Raw genomic sequence first — 12455 nt, 5'->3', positions numbered from 1 at the left:
GACGCCCATTCCGCAGCCATAAACATTCATATGGACATGGAGAGACTTTACACTTTCATTGGCTCACAAGATAAAGTAAACTTTATGTCACAAGTTCACAGATAGGGTATAACACACCCCTTAAGAATATCCAAACAGGTGACGTTCTTTGGGTCCAATGAGATTCATTTTTATTCGTTTGTTTACAGCCTATTGGTCTTGATAATTTTAGATGGTATACAGTAGTTTATAAATTTGGGCAGTGTTATGAGGGTCCCACATGCCCCTGTTGAAGGTCATTGGACCGAAATGCGTAGGGCGGCTTTTATAGACCCTATACACTGCTTTTATCCTGTGATCACTTTTTACATGTATTGTGTTTTTTTATGAATAAAAACACCCAGAATTACACTATATGGAAGCATTCCTTCCCTTTTTTATATATCCTGGAGAACCGCTGAACCACTTTGCCTTTTGGAATCCATTTTGGCTCTGCTTTGGTGGACATAGAGGGGACGTCCCGGCCCTGTAGAGGCTCTACCCTTGCCTCCAACACTTCACCATTTTGCCCAGGGTGGCATCAAGCTCCATTGATTCTATGCTCATGGCAGTAGAATCCAACCTCTCTGGTAAGCGTATTCCATCTATTCGCTAAAGTTGATGATATACAAGCTGAAGATTGGGAAGCAGACAGGATCGATACAGATTATTTAATCTCACTGCGGACTGTTGTCCTATTTGGACTATACATTCCCCCTTTTTCACTTGGGACATTACGTCTATATGCACTTTGAATTTTATTCACTATTAACTCTTGTGTGTTTTAGCGCTACAATTTATCTTTATATTTGTTCCCTCAGATACCTAATGCCACAACTCTATTAGAGGCGGCGGTGGCCACATCACAGGAAACACTACTGAATATGCTATTTAGAAAGGAGATACCGGGGAGACAGGTGGGGTCTGTTATGGCGTTACCAGAAAGGGTGTTTCACCTATGTGCGCAGAGAATGATGGTTGACCCCTTATGGATGTCACCTTATTGTCCTTTGTGGTGCAATAAATCCCTGAGAGAGTTCTACAAAATAGAGGATGGGTATAGATGGGCCAAATATGGGGTAAAATATCTTCACCAGATATACCAAGATGGTAAGCTGTCCTCCTTTACACGTTTACGGGAACAGTTTGGCATACCTAGAACCTGCCAATTTAGATATGCTCAACTGCAACATGCAGCGACAGCTCAGTTTGGGAGGGGGGAGGGGAAAGTGCAAAACACGACTTTGGAAAAGGTCCTGATTGACCCGGAACCAACTAAACGTATTTCCAGGTACTATAGGGAGATAGGACTGGGAGGCCCTGACCTGACTGCTAGGACTAGAAACAGATGGATAGCGATTATACCAGAACTGACTGAGGAAACGTGGCAGGAGGTGCTCGATGCATATCTTGTCTCGGTTATCTCTTCCACAGGTGATACAGCTTCGATATTTACATCAGGTGTACTATACTCCAACCAGGCTATTCAAAATGCATAGGAGAGACACGGCAGAGTGCCATAAATGCAAGGGAAATGAGGGAACTTTCTTTCACATGGTCTGGGACTGTCCTAAGATAAGGCCACTATGGTTTCAGGTGACTGAGTTAATATCCGACCACTTTGACCTTCCAAATATATGCTCTCCTTTGAGATGTCTGTTGGGTGTCTTTGACCAAGAAGAGATTAATGTGTTTACAAAATTGTTGCTCAGACTTCTGTACTTCGAAATGCGAAAATTGATCGCACGAAGATGGATTCATGACGAAAAACTCACTTTGGGAATGTGGATGAAAATAATAAATGCAGATATACCCTTGTATAAAATGACATATGAGGCAAGGGGGGCCCCCAAAAAATTTAGGAAGGTACAGTTTAGGTGGACAGACTCCAAAAACACATTAGCAGATGAGGGGGAGGGGGGCACTGGGGATAAACGAACGTAGGCAAAGATGAACATGAACAGTACTGTGATAGATGAGAGGATACATACAATATTCTGGATAAATTAACACTGAAGGGGGGAGGGAGAGGGTGGGGAGGGAATTCATCAGTTTATATGATTGAAACTATGTTTCTATGGTTGATGTCGAAGGTTCCGACATTATACTTAATTCTTTGGTAAAAAATTTTTATATTTAAAAAAAAAAAAAAAAAGAGCTAAACTCAGGTTGGAAGAATTAAAGGAAAGTCTAACAGAACCCGGAAGAAATATTAGTAATAAACGATGATGTTATTTCTGTGCGGAGACAATCTGATGTCATTAATGTAATGTATGAGAGGTAACATGTCAATATGCTCAATAAAAAACTTTGTTTAAAAAAAAAAAAAAAAAAAAAAAAAAAAGAGCCTCTCATTCTGATGGATTGCGAGAAGATAACTGAAAAACAAATTGAAAAATCCAAACCGTAATTTAAAAATACATTTAATGTTAAAAAAAAACACGTGGAGGCACCCATTTTGGTAGAGGCAAGGTTGTTTGCTTCTTTATGTCAGGACTTGTGATCTGATAAACTGAAGACTGCTATTTGAACGGTATGGCAAGAGGGTGGGATATGCCTGAGATGATCGCATACTAAAGATATGCATGCAACTTTGGGACTACAGGAGCAGAAGTGCCCAGGCACAGTCACACATCAGGATAGGCATTGACTCTGGGGAAGTTCAAGGAAAAATGTACAGCTTAGCCAAAGTTAATTTTTTAATCAGGTTTTCATTTCTAAAATATGGGTCCACTTTAAGCACAAATCTCACGCTATTGGAAGGGGGTAAAATCTAGAATATGGATGGAATCACATGGTTAAGGGAGAGTAAATTAGTGGCAATGTGGTCCTTTATACAAGGTAAGTCATTAGTACATTGGTTTGATGTCTCCCCATCGCTTATAACTGGCTACCTCCAGAAGACGGTCTGCTTTGCAAATGAAGGCAAGAATTAGGGTCAGCACATCCCCTTCTGCGTAATGGGAAAAGTTGGGCTCCTTGCCGAAGAACTTTCGGTGAATTTCTATTAGGGAAAACTGCCCTTTGATATACTCTGGCCTCGGTTTCTCTTCATTATGCAGATATCGGAAGGCTTGAAGTGAATCCACACACAAAATGGAGCTGCAGAGGTCATGATCTTGTTGCAGAAGCTCAGTCTTCAGTAGGGGATAGTCGTAGTAAAAGCCATTGTGGGCCACCAGACAAACTGGCTGAGCCTGACGGTTTATAAATTGGATGACAGTGTTGATGAGGCTCTCATCAAATGTTTGCTTCTCACAAGTTCTCAGTAGCTCATTGTCCAGTCCAGTGATTTCAGAAGCTTTTGGAGTGAGGGGCTTAACTGGATCTATGCAAAGGCAAAGCTTGTCCAACACTCGAGGTAGCTGTATCTCCCCTGAGTCATTGGTTGTTGGATTCTTCAGTGAAGACGCATGGACAGCCACCAGGCAAAGCTCCGTGATTTTGGGAAGATCTTCATTAAGGCCAGTAGCTTCCAGGTCTAGGAAAATGAAGGTTTTCACCAAGCTGCCCATTACTGTGTCCTAGAGTAAGAATGTTTACAAGATTAATAAAATTGAAAGCAAAAAGGTATACAACAATATGCATTACACAAGTGTCCCTTATTGTTAGGGCCTTTCTTTCTGCAGCCAGGGGCTCCACTGAATGAATTAATAAGAAAATTGCCTGTTAACTCGTGTAGCGGCAGCATTTTCATTTGAGGAGACATCAGTCATCTGAGTAAGCTGACTGTGTGCTGGGTGACTGGTCTTCTCAATGCCCTCTTGCACTGCAGGGCTTGCCAAGGTCACAAAAGGTTCCCTTCAGACTGCCCTTCAGACTGCTCCTTCCTAAGCCATTGGACATCAATGACCAGGGCACTGGGAGATGACACCACCTGAACTTCAATTAGGGATTTCTATGGACAGAAAACAGATAATATTCCTTTCTTTGGAAACAAATGCCCACATTCAAAACCTTGAGTACCTTCATTAGAGAAAGCATCTGTTGATTGCATTGGAAGATTATGGGCAATAGTAAATTGTTCTTCCTTGTCAATAGAAAACACAAAAGAACTGCGCCAATATTTTTGTGTAAATGTAAATATGAGAGCAGTTGGGGTTTGACTTTCAGTTGTTGGATAGTTACCCAACATCTGGCATTCCCTAATAAGTGTGTAAAGGTTCTAGAAGCTTATCAGTGCTGAAGGCATTTGGAAAATATGAAATTGTGGGGTGGGAATACTACACACAGTCAACTTTCTTAATGGAAATCGAGAAGCTGAATTCTACCCACAACCATTCACAGCTTGTTTTAGCTAAGGTGCCTAGCTGAAGACTAATTGTAGGGTCATCATTTGATGATGAATTTGTAGGCAGGCGCAGGTGGAGCTCTTCTGCAGCAGCACTGCAGTTGGAGAGGAAGTCAAGAGGAACGCAGTTACTCTATGGTTTCCTGGGTCACTGGGGAAGCATCCAATGGAATACTACCATCCCATGTGACTCTGGTAGCCATCTTGGGTCAGACAGAGCTTATTTAAGGCCCTAGATTCCAGGTTTGGTGTGCATTTGCAAGTTGGTATTGTAGAGACAGATACCTCACCTGGTAGGGACAAAACTAGTGGCAGGGAAAGGTTCCATATGAGGTGGGAAAGCATAGGGCTCACAACTTAGGCCTGCCTGTTGGGCACAAGATAGCCAGTCCGCATTCTTCCCCACTCTACAGACGCTGACAGTTTGGCTACACTCTGCTCTCTACGAGCTGTTGAAACTGTGAGTGTTCACGGTTGGGCTGCCTTCCCACCTGGTTATTTGTGGACTGTTTCTGTAATATTTCAATACAAGTTCTTTAGTGTGTTATTATGCGTACCGTGCTCCACCCCACTTACAAGCTGTAAATGTATTTAATGTGTCCTCAATTTACTTTTCTGGGAGTTTGGAGATCATACTGAGTTTAAAATGTTTAAGCCATTTAAACATCTTTATGAAAAATGGTCAGGCAAAGGGTAAATACCATCTGAGACAGTGACGAAAAATAAGACACAAATCTAAAACCCATTCTTGTTCCTGGCCCAAAAACACCAAAGGGTGAGCATGACAACTAGGATCAGATATTGATCTACGGACAGAAGAATCCACCAATAATGGCAGCCTCCATGTCAACTGTGCTTCTGCATAGGTACATAATGGATATAAATTTGCTGCTATCAGCCTTTTTATATAAAGTGGCTCTTTTATTTTAAAGTAAACTGGTCATTTACAAAAAACAGTCAAATCAAAAGGTAAATGTGAAAGAAGAGCTCTTATACTCATCTTTCTGGTGGTCCTTCCTCTCCTTCCAGTTCTGCAACCTCCACCAGTCTCTTTGGCCTTCAATATTTCCTGGAGTAATGGATACCAGTGTCCCCTACCATGTGCCATGACTCCTTCTTCCAACTTTTACGACATTACAGGTATAATAGGTGACATAGAGGGTAGAGAAGGGAACCCCAGCCTGTGGCGTGGGGCAAGATTATGGGCAATAGTCTATTGTTCTTCCTTGTGAATAGAAAACACAAAAGAACTGCACCAATATTTTGGTGTACAATCTAAATATGGGAGCCATATTATGGGGTTTGACTTTCAATTTTTGGATAGTTACCAAATATATGCAATTCCCTGATAAGTGTGTAAAGGTTCTTAAATGCTTAAAGCATTTTGAAAATATGAAATTGTGGCGTGGGAATACTCTTTCTTTTCAAGTAGCAGAATACAACCCACAACCATTCAAAGCATGTTTTAGCTAAGGTACCTAGCTGAAGAATAAAATATATAGTGGCTCTTAAATCTTAAAGTGACCTGCACAGCTTTAAAAAAAAAAATCAAGACAAAAAGTCCATGTAAAAGAAGAGATCTTACTCCTCTTTCTGGCGGTCCTACCTCTTCTTTTTCCAACTCTGCAACCTCCGGCGTTTTGTTTGGCCTGCAATATTACCTGCAGTATTGGATAGTTGTGTCCCTTACCACGTGTCATGACTCCTTCCAACTTCTACGTCATTACAGGACTCAGCAATGACATAGAGGGTGGAGAAAGGAACTCCAGCCTGCGGCATGGTACGATATCCGACAATCTAGAAAGAGACTCTGAAGGAAGCCACAGCACTGGAACGGAGGGGAGGTAGCACGCATGAGCTGCTGGAGAGGTCAATTTAAAAACTCTTCTTTTGCAAGGAACTTTCATTTTGATTTCCTTTGTATGTTGACAGGGTTGCTTTTAATGTTGGCATCCTTTGACTCTATAGCTGTAACCTTGCCTTTCTGTTAAAACTAGGGCTGAGCCGATGCCATTTTTTTAACACAGAGTAATGAGTACAGATACTTTGTTTTTAAGTACTCACCGATACCAATTACCAATACCTATCGCCTACGAAGAGTAGGTAGAGTGGTGGTTTGGGAGGTGGGGGGGAGTTGGGTGAGGCTAGGGGGGAGTAGGAGTGTAATTGAGGGCAGGGTGGGGGGGGAGGGTAGCTAGAAGGGACTCAGGGAACACAAAGGACAGAGAGCAGCGCCATCTAAGTGCAGTATGACCTCAATTTAATGTATTAAAAGGAAAGAAATACACTCACAAAAACAATTCAAGCATAAATGATGAATGTGGTGGTCATCTGTTGTACTCTCGATTGGTAGCCGACATTCTGTCGGTGGCCAGAGGTCCAGGGGCGCTGGTGGCTTGGAAGTGACGTCATCAGTGCACCTGAGTGTCTCAGACTTTACCAGGAAGCGCTGGGACCTCTGGCCACTGACACACCAGAAGCTACCACCCGAGAGTAAAGCGGATTAACATGATAATTTATGCTGAAATCTTTTTTTGCAGTCATATTGCACTTAGAAGGCACTGCGCTCGCTGTCCTTTAGGACAGGAGAGTGACAGCTGGCGGGAGGGGGGGGGGATGGGCAGCAGGGAGGGAAATCCCACGGACAAATGAAATGTCATTGGTTGTTAAGGACGCCCTGCTCCTTAACAACCAATAATTGCCTGCATTATTTTCTTTACATTTCAGCGGTTAGCGGGAAAATCCCGCTGACAGCTGAAAGAACTGAGCCAGTAGGTATTGGTTTCGGGTATCGGTGCATTTGCATGAGTACAGATACCCGTGCAAATGCCTAGTATTGGCACCGATACCGGTATCGGTGCAACCCTAGTTAAAACCATTGTAACTGCCAAAGTTCTAAGGATTTTTTTTTTTTTACCATGTACAAACATCTAATGACGTAGTATCTTTTTTTTAAAGGGGTTGTAAAGGTAATTTTTTCTTTTTTTTTTTAAATAACAAACATGTTATACTTACCTTCACTGTGCAGCTTGTTCTGCACAGAGTGGCCCCGAACCTGGTCTTCTGGGGTCCCTCGGCGGCTGTTTCGGCTCCTCCCCGCAAGGACTCACCACCTTAATGCGAGCTCCCTCGCATGGTGGTTAGTTCTTGCGGGCGCGCTCCCGTGATGCAGCCGGCGGCTATAGCCGCTCACTGTATAACTCGGCCCCGCCCCCCGGCGTGCCGCGTCATTGGATGTGATTGACAGCAGCGCGAGCCAATGGCTGCACTGCTTTCAACCTATCCACTGTAGCCAATCAGCGGCCAGCGAGCGTGGGACTTTCGAGGGGTCAGGTAAGTAAAATGGGGGGGCTGGGGGCGGCGGTATTGTCGGAAGTGCATAGAATGTATTAAGGTGAAAAAACTTTTACCTTTACAACCCCTTTAAGCTTACCTCTGCAAGTCGTCATCTCATAAAATCTATTAATAGTTGCGTTATGTTAATAATGGGTTTGGCAGACGAGTCACAATAAAGGTTAAAAATTAAGTAAACAACAATTATCAAGTTTGACAGAATCTTCTTTGTTCGATAGTAAATGGTTTCAAACATGCTTGGCTCAAACATAGAGCTATATCCAGACAAAGTTTAAAAAAAAAATATGTATAAATGAAAAAAAAAAGTAGACTTGATGGACCACTCCATTTCTGGATGTTATTCTATGTCTCTAAAACCTGCGTATATTTCCTGTAATCTCCATTTAAGCATATAGAGAGTTTGAACTCCACCCTTTAGCTAAAGAGACCATAGAGCAGGGGTCTCAACCTGGTGGACCTCCAGCTGTTGGGAAACTACAAGTCCCATGAGGCATTGCAAGGCTGACAGTTACAAGCATGACTCCCACAGGCAGAGGCATGATGGGACTTGTAGTTTCGCAACAGCTGGAGGGCCACCAGTTTGAGACCTCTGCCATAGAGCTAAGATCTTGCTGGTTCTAAGGACAAGTGGGTGTAGGACTGCAAGGGAGGTTGGAGAGAAGATTACACTTAAAATACTTAAGTGTATTCATAGAAAAAAAAAAAATCCTACCATAGTTGTTTGTCCATTAAAGCTGTGTGTCAATTCCTTCTGTGCGGATTTTGCAAAATGGAATGCTCCCAGGCTATATTCTCTGCAATTTGAATGAGTGAAAACAAAAAATACTGCATTGTGGCCACTAGATGGTGCTGACTATCATAGGAAATACATATGCTCCTCTATGCCATCCAGTGGCCACAATGCAGTATTTTCTGCATTCACACATTCAAATTGTAGAGAATATAGACTGAGAACATTCGATTTGTTTCCAGGAGAATCAAAAATATTCTTTACATCTGGAAAGAAGATCTGGCTGATATTGAGAGCTGATGATTTAGTAGGATATCACTGTTTATTTTTGCGTTTTTCTTGTCGCGGTGGCACCTATTTGTTTTTATCTTGTCCTGGGGTCACAGGGAAAATAATTTATGGAAAATCTTCGTAGTGGGGTCACAGAAATGAATTGTAACCTGACCTGATGTTGTAACTTTTACACAGAGCCTAATGAACCATGTACAATACATGGACAACAATGCAGGTTTTCTATTCTTTACCCCAGACAAGCACAGCATCATTGTCTATAGGAACACATGACTAAACACCAGCTACACTGTATACATTCTAGATCAGGCTAGAGTCAACGGTGTGAATAGATCATTTAGCAAACAGGAAGTGACACAAGATCCATGCATCCTGGCAGTTTTATCTTGGCTTAAAAGTTCACAGCTACTATAGAAGCCTCAGTATCAAGACTGGTTACATCATACAGTATATATATATTTTTTTACTATTATTTTTTTTGAGAAGGGTAAAGCCGGCCATTGACAGTTCGAATCTCAACTGGTTCAGCAGGGACTGGCCGAGATCCGAAGCATGTATGGACAGGCTGATTGTACCCAAGTCGATCGATAGATGGATGGATACAACCAGCATGTCAGTTTTTTAATGCGATTATTGCCAGCGGCTGTAGCTACTAGCAAGAATTGCTGTGTGTTCTCCCGGCAGGAACGGTTCCCCGTGACCCCCACACAACAGCTCTGCGGGAGGGATTCCCCCATCAACATAGTTGCAGGAAAGTATATCACACCATCTATGGCCGGCTTAATAGCACTAATTGAATTGACCTCACTGTATGATATATGTTGTTCCCATTATCTACGATTGTTACGTAACAGTCATCTCATCCTTTTATAAATAATAGTTAGTAATACAAAAAAAGGGTCACTGCCCCCACCTATAACTGGTCTTCACAGCAAGGAGCACTGGAAGGGCAAATGCATGTAAAATAAAACCAAAGAATTTCCAAGCTCAACTTAGTAATACTGAAAGTCCAAAAAATTTCAAAAGGAGAACGAACATATGCATTGCAAAACATATACAGCAAAAAATGGCTGAACTAGAGGAACTAGAATGAACTAAACTCATTAAAGAAGTCCAGCCAAAGCTTGTTTTTCTGTACTTCTATAGATCACAGTAGTGCAATTCGTTTTGCACCTCTGTGACGCGTTTTCAGCAGAGTGGACTGAATTCCACTCTCTGCTGACGTCACCAATGTCAGTCCAGGGACCACGTCATACCGACAATAAAGTCTGGATCCGCTAGGTGACTGAACTGACACCCGGCTCAGCCTCTCAGCGAGCCGCTGAGCCTGAGATGGCCCGCTCCACAGCTCAGCGCTCCAATGAGCGAGGAGGGAGAACAGCAGAGAGCTGTGACTGACAGTCTACAGCTCTCTGCTCACGGAGCTGTGAGAACCGAGTGATCGGCGGTGTTCAGTCGCTCGGTTTTCAGTGTAGAGGCAGTGGGGGAAAGATGCAGCATCCACCTAGGTAAGCATTAATGGGGGGAAAAAAAAATACTCATACTTTTCTTTTAATATTAACGTTTGGATAATACAGGATTTTTATGGCGCCAACAGTTTGCATATCGCTCTACGATATTAAGGGATACAGTACAGTTATATTACAAATCAAGAAGAAGGTTCAGAGGGCCCTGCTTGTGAGAGCTTACAATCTAATGGGAAAGGCAAGTGATAAAGTGGGGGGGGTGGGGGGGGCGATGAGTTGGATTACTGGAACCATGTCCTGTGGTCTGATGAGACCAAGATAAACTTATTTGGTTCAGATGGTGTCAAGCGTGTGTGGCGGCAACCAGGTGAGAAGTACAAACACAAGTGTGTCTTGCCTACAGTCGAGCATGGTGGTGGGAGTGTCATGGTCTGGGGGTGCATGAGTGCTGCCGGCACAGGGGAGCTACAGTTCATTGAGGGAACCATGAATGCCAACATGTACTGTGACATACTGAAGCAGAGCATGATCCCCTCCCTTCGGAGACTGGGCCACAGGGCAGTATTCCAACATAATGACCCCAAACACACCTTCAAGACGACCACTGCCTTGCTAAAGAAGCTGAGGGTAAAGGTGATGGACTGGCCAAGCATGCCTCCAGACCTAAACCCTATTGAGCATCTGTGGGGCATCCTCAAACAAAAGGTGGAGAAGCGCAAGGTCTTTAACATCCACCAGCTCCGTGGTGTCATCATGAAGGAGTGGAAGAGGACTCCAGTGGCAACCTGTGAAGCTCTGGTGAACTCCATGCCCAAGAGGGTTAAAGCAGTGTTGGAAAATAATGATAGCCACACAAAATATTGACACTTTGGGCCCAATTTGGACAATTTCACTTAGGGGTGTACTTACTTTTGTTGCCAGCGGTTTAGACATTAATGGCTGTCTGTTGAGTTATTTTGAGGGGACAGCAAATTTACACTGTTATACAAGCTGTACACTCACTACTTTACATTGTAGCAAAGTGTCATTTCTTCAGTGTTGTCACATGAAAAGATATAATAAAGTATTTTCAAAAATGTGAGGGGTGTACTCACTTCTGTGAGATACTTTATATATAAATAATTTGGTTTTTTTTACTGTATATTAGACTACAAACAATACAACACACAGATCACGCACACATTACATACATATATTTTCATAGACATAGCGTAAGCTCACCTGATAACAATGTTCTTGATATGACGGTTCAGTAGTTGCGGTCCTTCCTCGAACATGTTGGGGCAGCTTTATATAGTGAGTCAGTCACTCCCTCCCATTGTCCCTATAGGACGGAGCACAGCACAGCTTCATGATCACGCCCTCTGGATGGAACGCACAAGCAGTAGAAACCTCTCGTTATCTGAGATGCAAACAGTTTCTGTTCTGTATCATGCAAATTTAGTTTCATTTTCTTAAGACGTGGAGAGTTTAGTATATACACAAATGTGCAAAGGTTTTAGGCAGGTGTGATGCTAATGTTGTAAATGAAGAATGCTTTCGCAAATAGAAGTGTTAATAGTTGATTTTTATCAATCAACAAAATAGAAAGTAAATGAATGGCTTTCCTCTACATAGTCTATCACCTTTTCAATCCATCATGAATGCTGCTGCCAGATTCATCCACCTTACCAATCGCTCTGTCTCTGCTACTCCTCTCTGTCAATCCCTCCACTGGCTTCTGCTCACCCAACAAATTCAATTCAAAATACTAACAACTACTTACACAGCCATCCACAATTTAGCCCCCAGCTACATCACTAGCCTAGTCTCTATAGCCTAGTCTCTAAATACCAACCTACTCGTTCTCTTCATTCCTCTCAAGACTTCCTGCTCTCCAGCTCCCTCGTCACCTCCTCCCATGCTCGCCTCCAGGACTTTTCCAAAGCCTCTCGAATCCTATGGAAAGCCTTACCCCAATCTGTCCACTTATCTCCTACTCTATTAGCTTTTGGACGATCCCTGAAAACCCTCCTCTTCAGAGAAGCCTACCCTACCCACCCCTAACAACTGTATTTTCATTTTCTCCATCAGCTCACCCCACCACAGTTATTACCTTTTTTTCCACTTGACCCTCCCTTCTGGATTGTAAGCTCTAACTAGCAGGGCCCTCTGATTCCTCTTCTCGTCTGAGGACTCCCAGCCAATCGGGTCTCAAGACCCACTTCCTGTTCTCCAAGGAGGAAAAGCAACAACCACGGCTCTTCCGTGACAAGCTGGAGCGAGGAGCAGCACCGGCCACCTAAGGTAAGGCCACTGATCGCCG

At 43.0% G+C, this 12455-nt stretch overlaps 2 protein-coding genes across 2 annotated transcripts in view; one reads left to right on the top strand and one right to left on the bottom strand.

Moving 5' to 3' along the window:
• RBM34 (RNA binding motif protein 34) overlaps window positions 1-12455 on the top strand; it is a 91226-nt gene that overhangs the window by 20003 nt on the left and 58768 nt on the right. The window lies entirely within an intron of this gene.
• Window positions 2426-11526, bottom strand: LOC141108518 (three prime repair exonuclease 2-like). Its single transcript, XM_073600196.1, has 2 exons — window positions 11372-11526; window positions 2426-3542 (listed from the first exon to the last, which is right to left on the bottom strand). The coding sequence occupies exon 2, from the start codon at window positions 3531-3533 to the stop codon at window positions 2868-2870; it is 666 nt and encodes a 221-aa protein (XP_073456297.1). The 5' UTR covers window positions 3534-3542; window positions 11372-11526; the 3' UTR covers window positions 2426-2867.

This window comes from Aquarana catesbeiana, linkage group LG09 (assembly GCF_042186555.1).
Source record: "Aquarana catesbeiana isolate 2022-GZ linkage group LG09, ASM4218655v1, whole genome shotgun sequence".
In the NCBI taxonomy this organism is placed as follows: Eukaryota; Metazoa; Chordata; class Amphibia; order Anura; family Ranidae; genus Aquarana; species Aquarana catesbeiana.
This window is presented reverse-complemented; position numbering and strand designations above follow the sequence as displayed.

Coding starts and splice junctions, on each gene's coding strand:
- LOC141108518 (XM_073600196.1), bottom strand. CDS start 3,533: ATGGGCAGCTTGGTGAAAACCTTCATTTTCCTAGACCTGGAAGCTACT.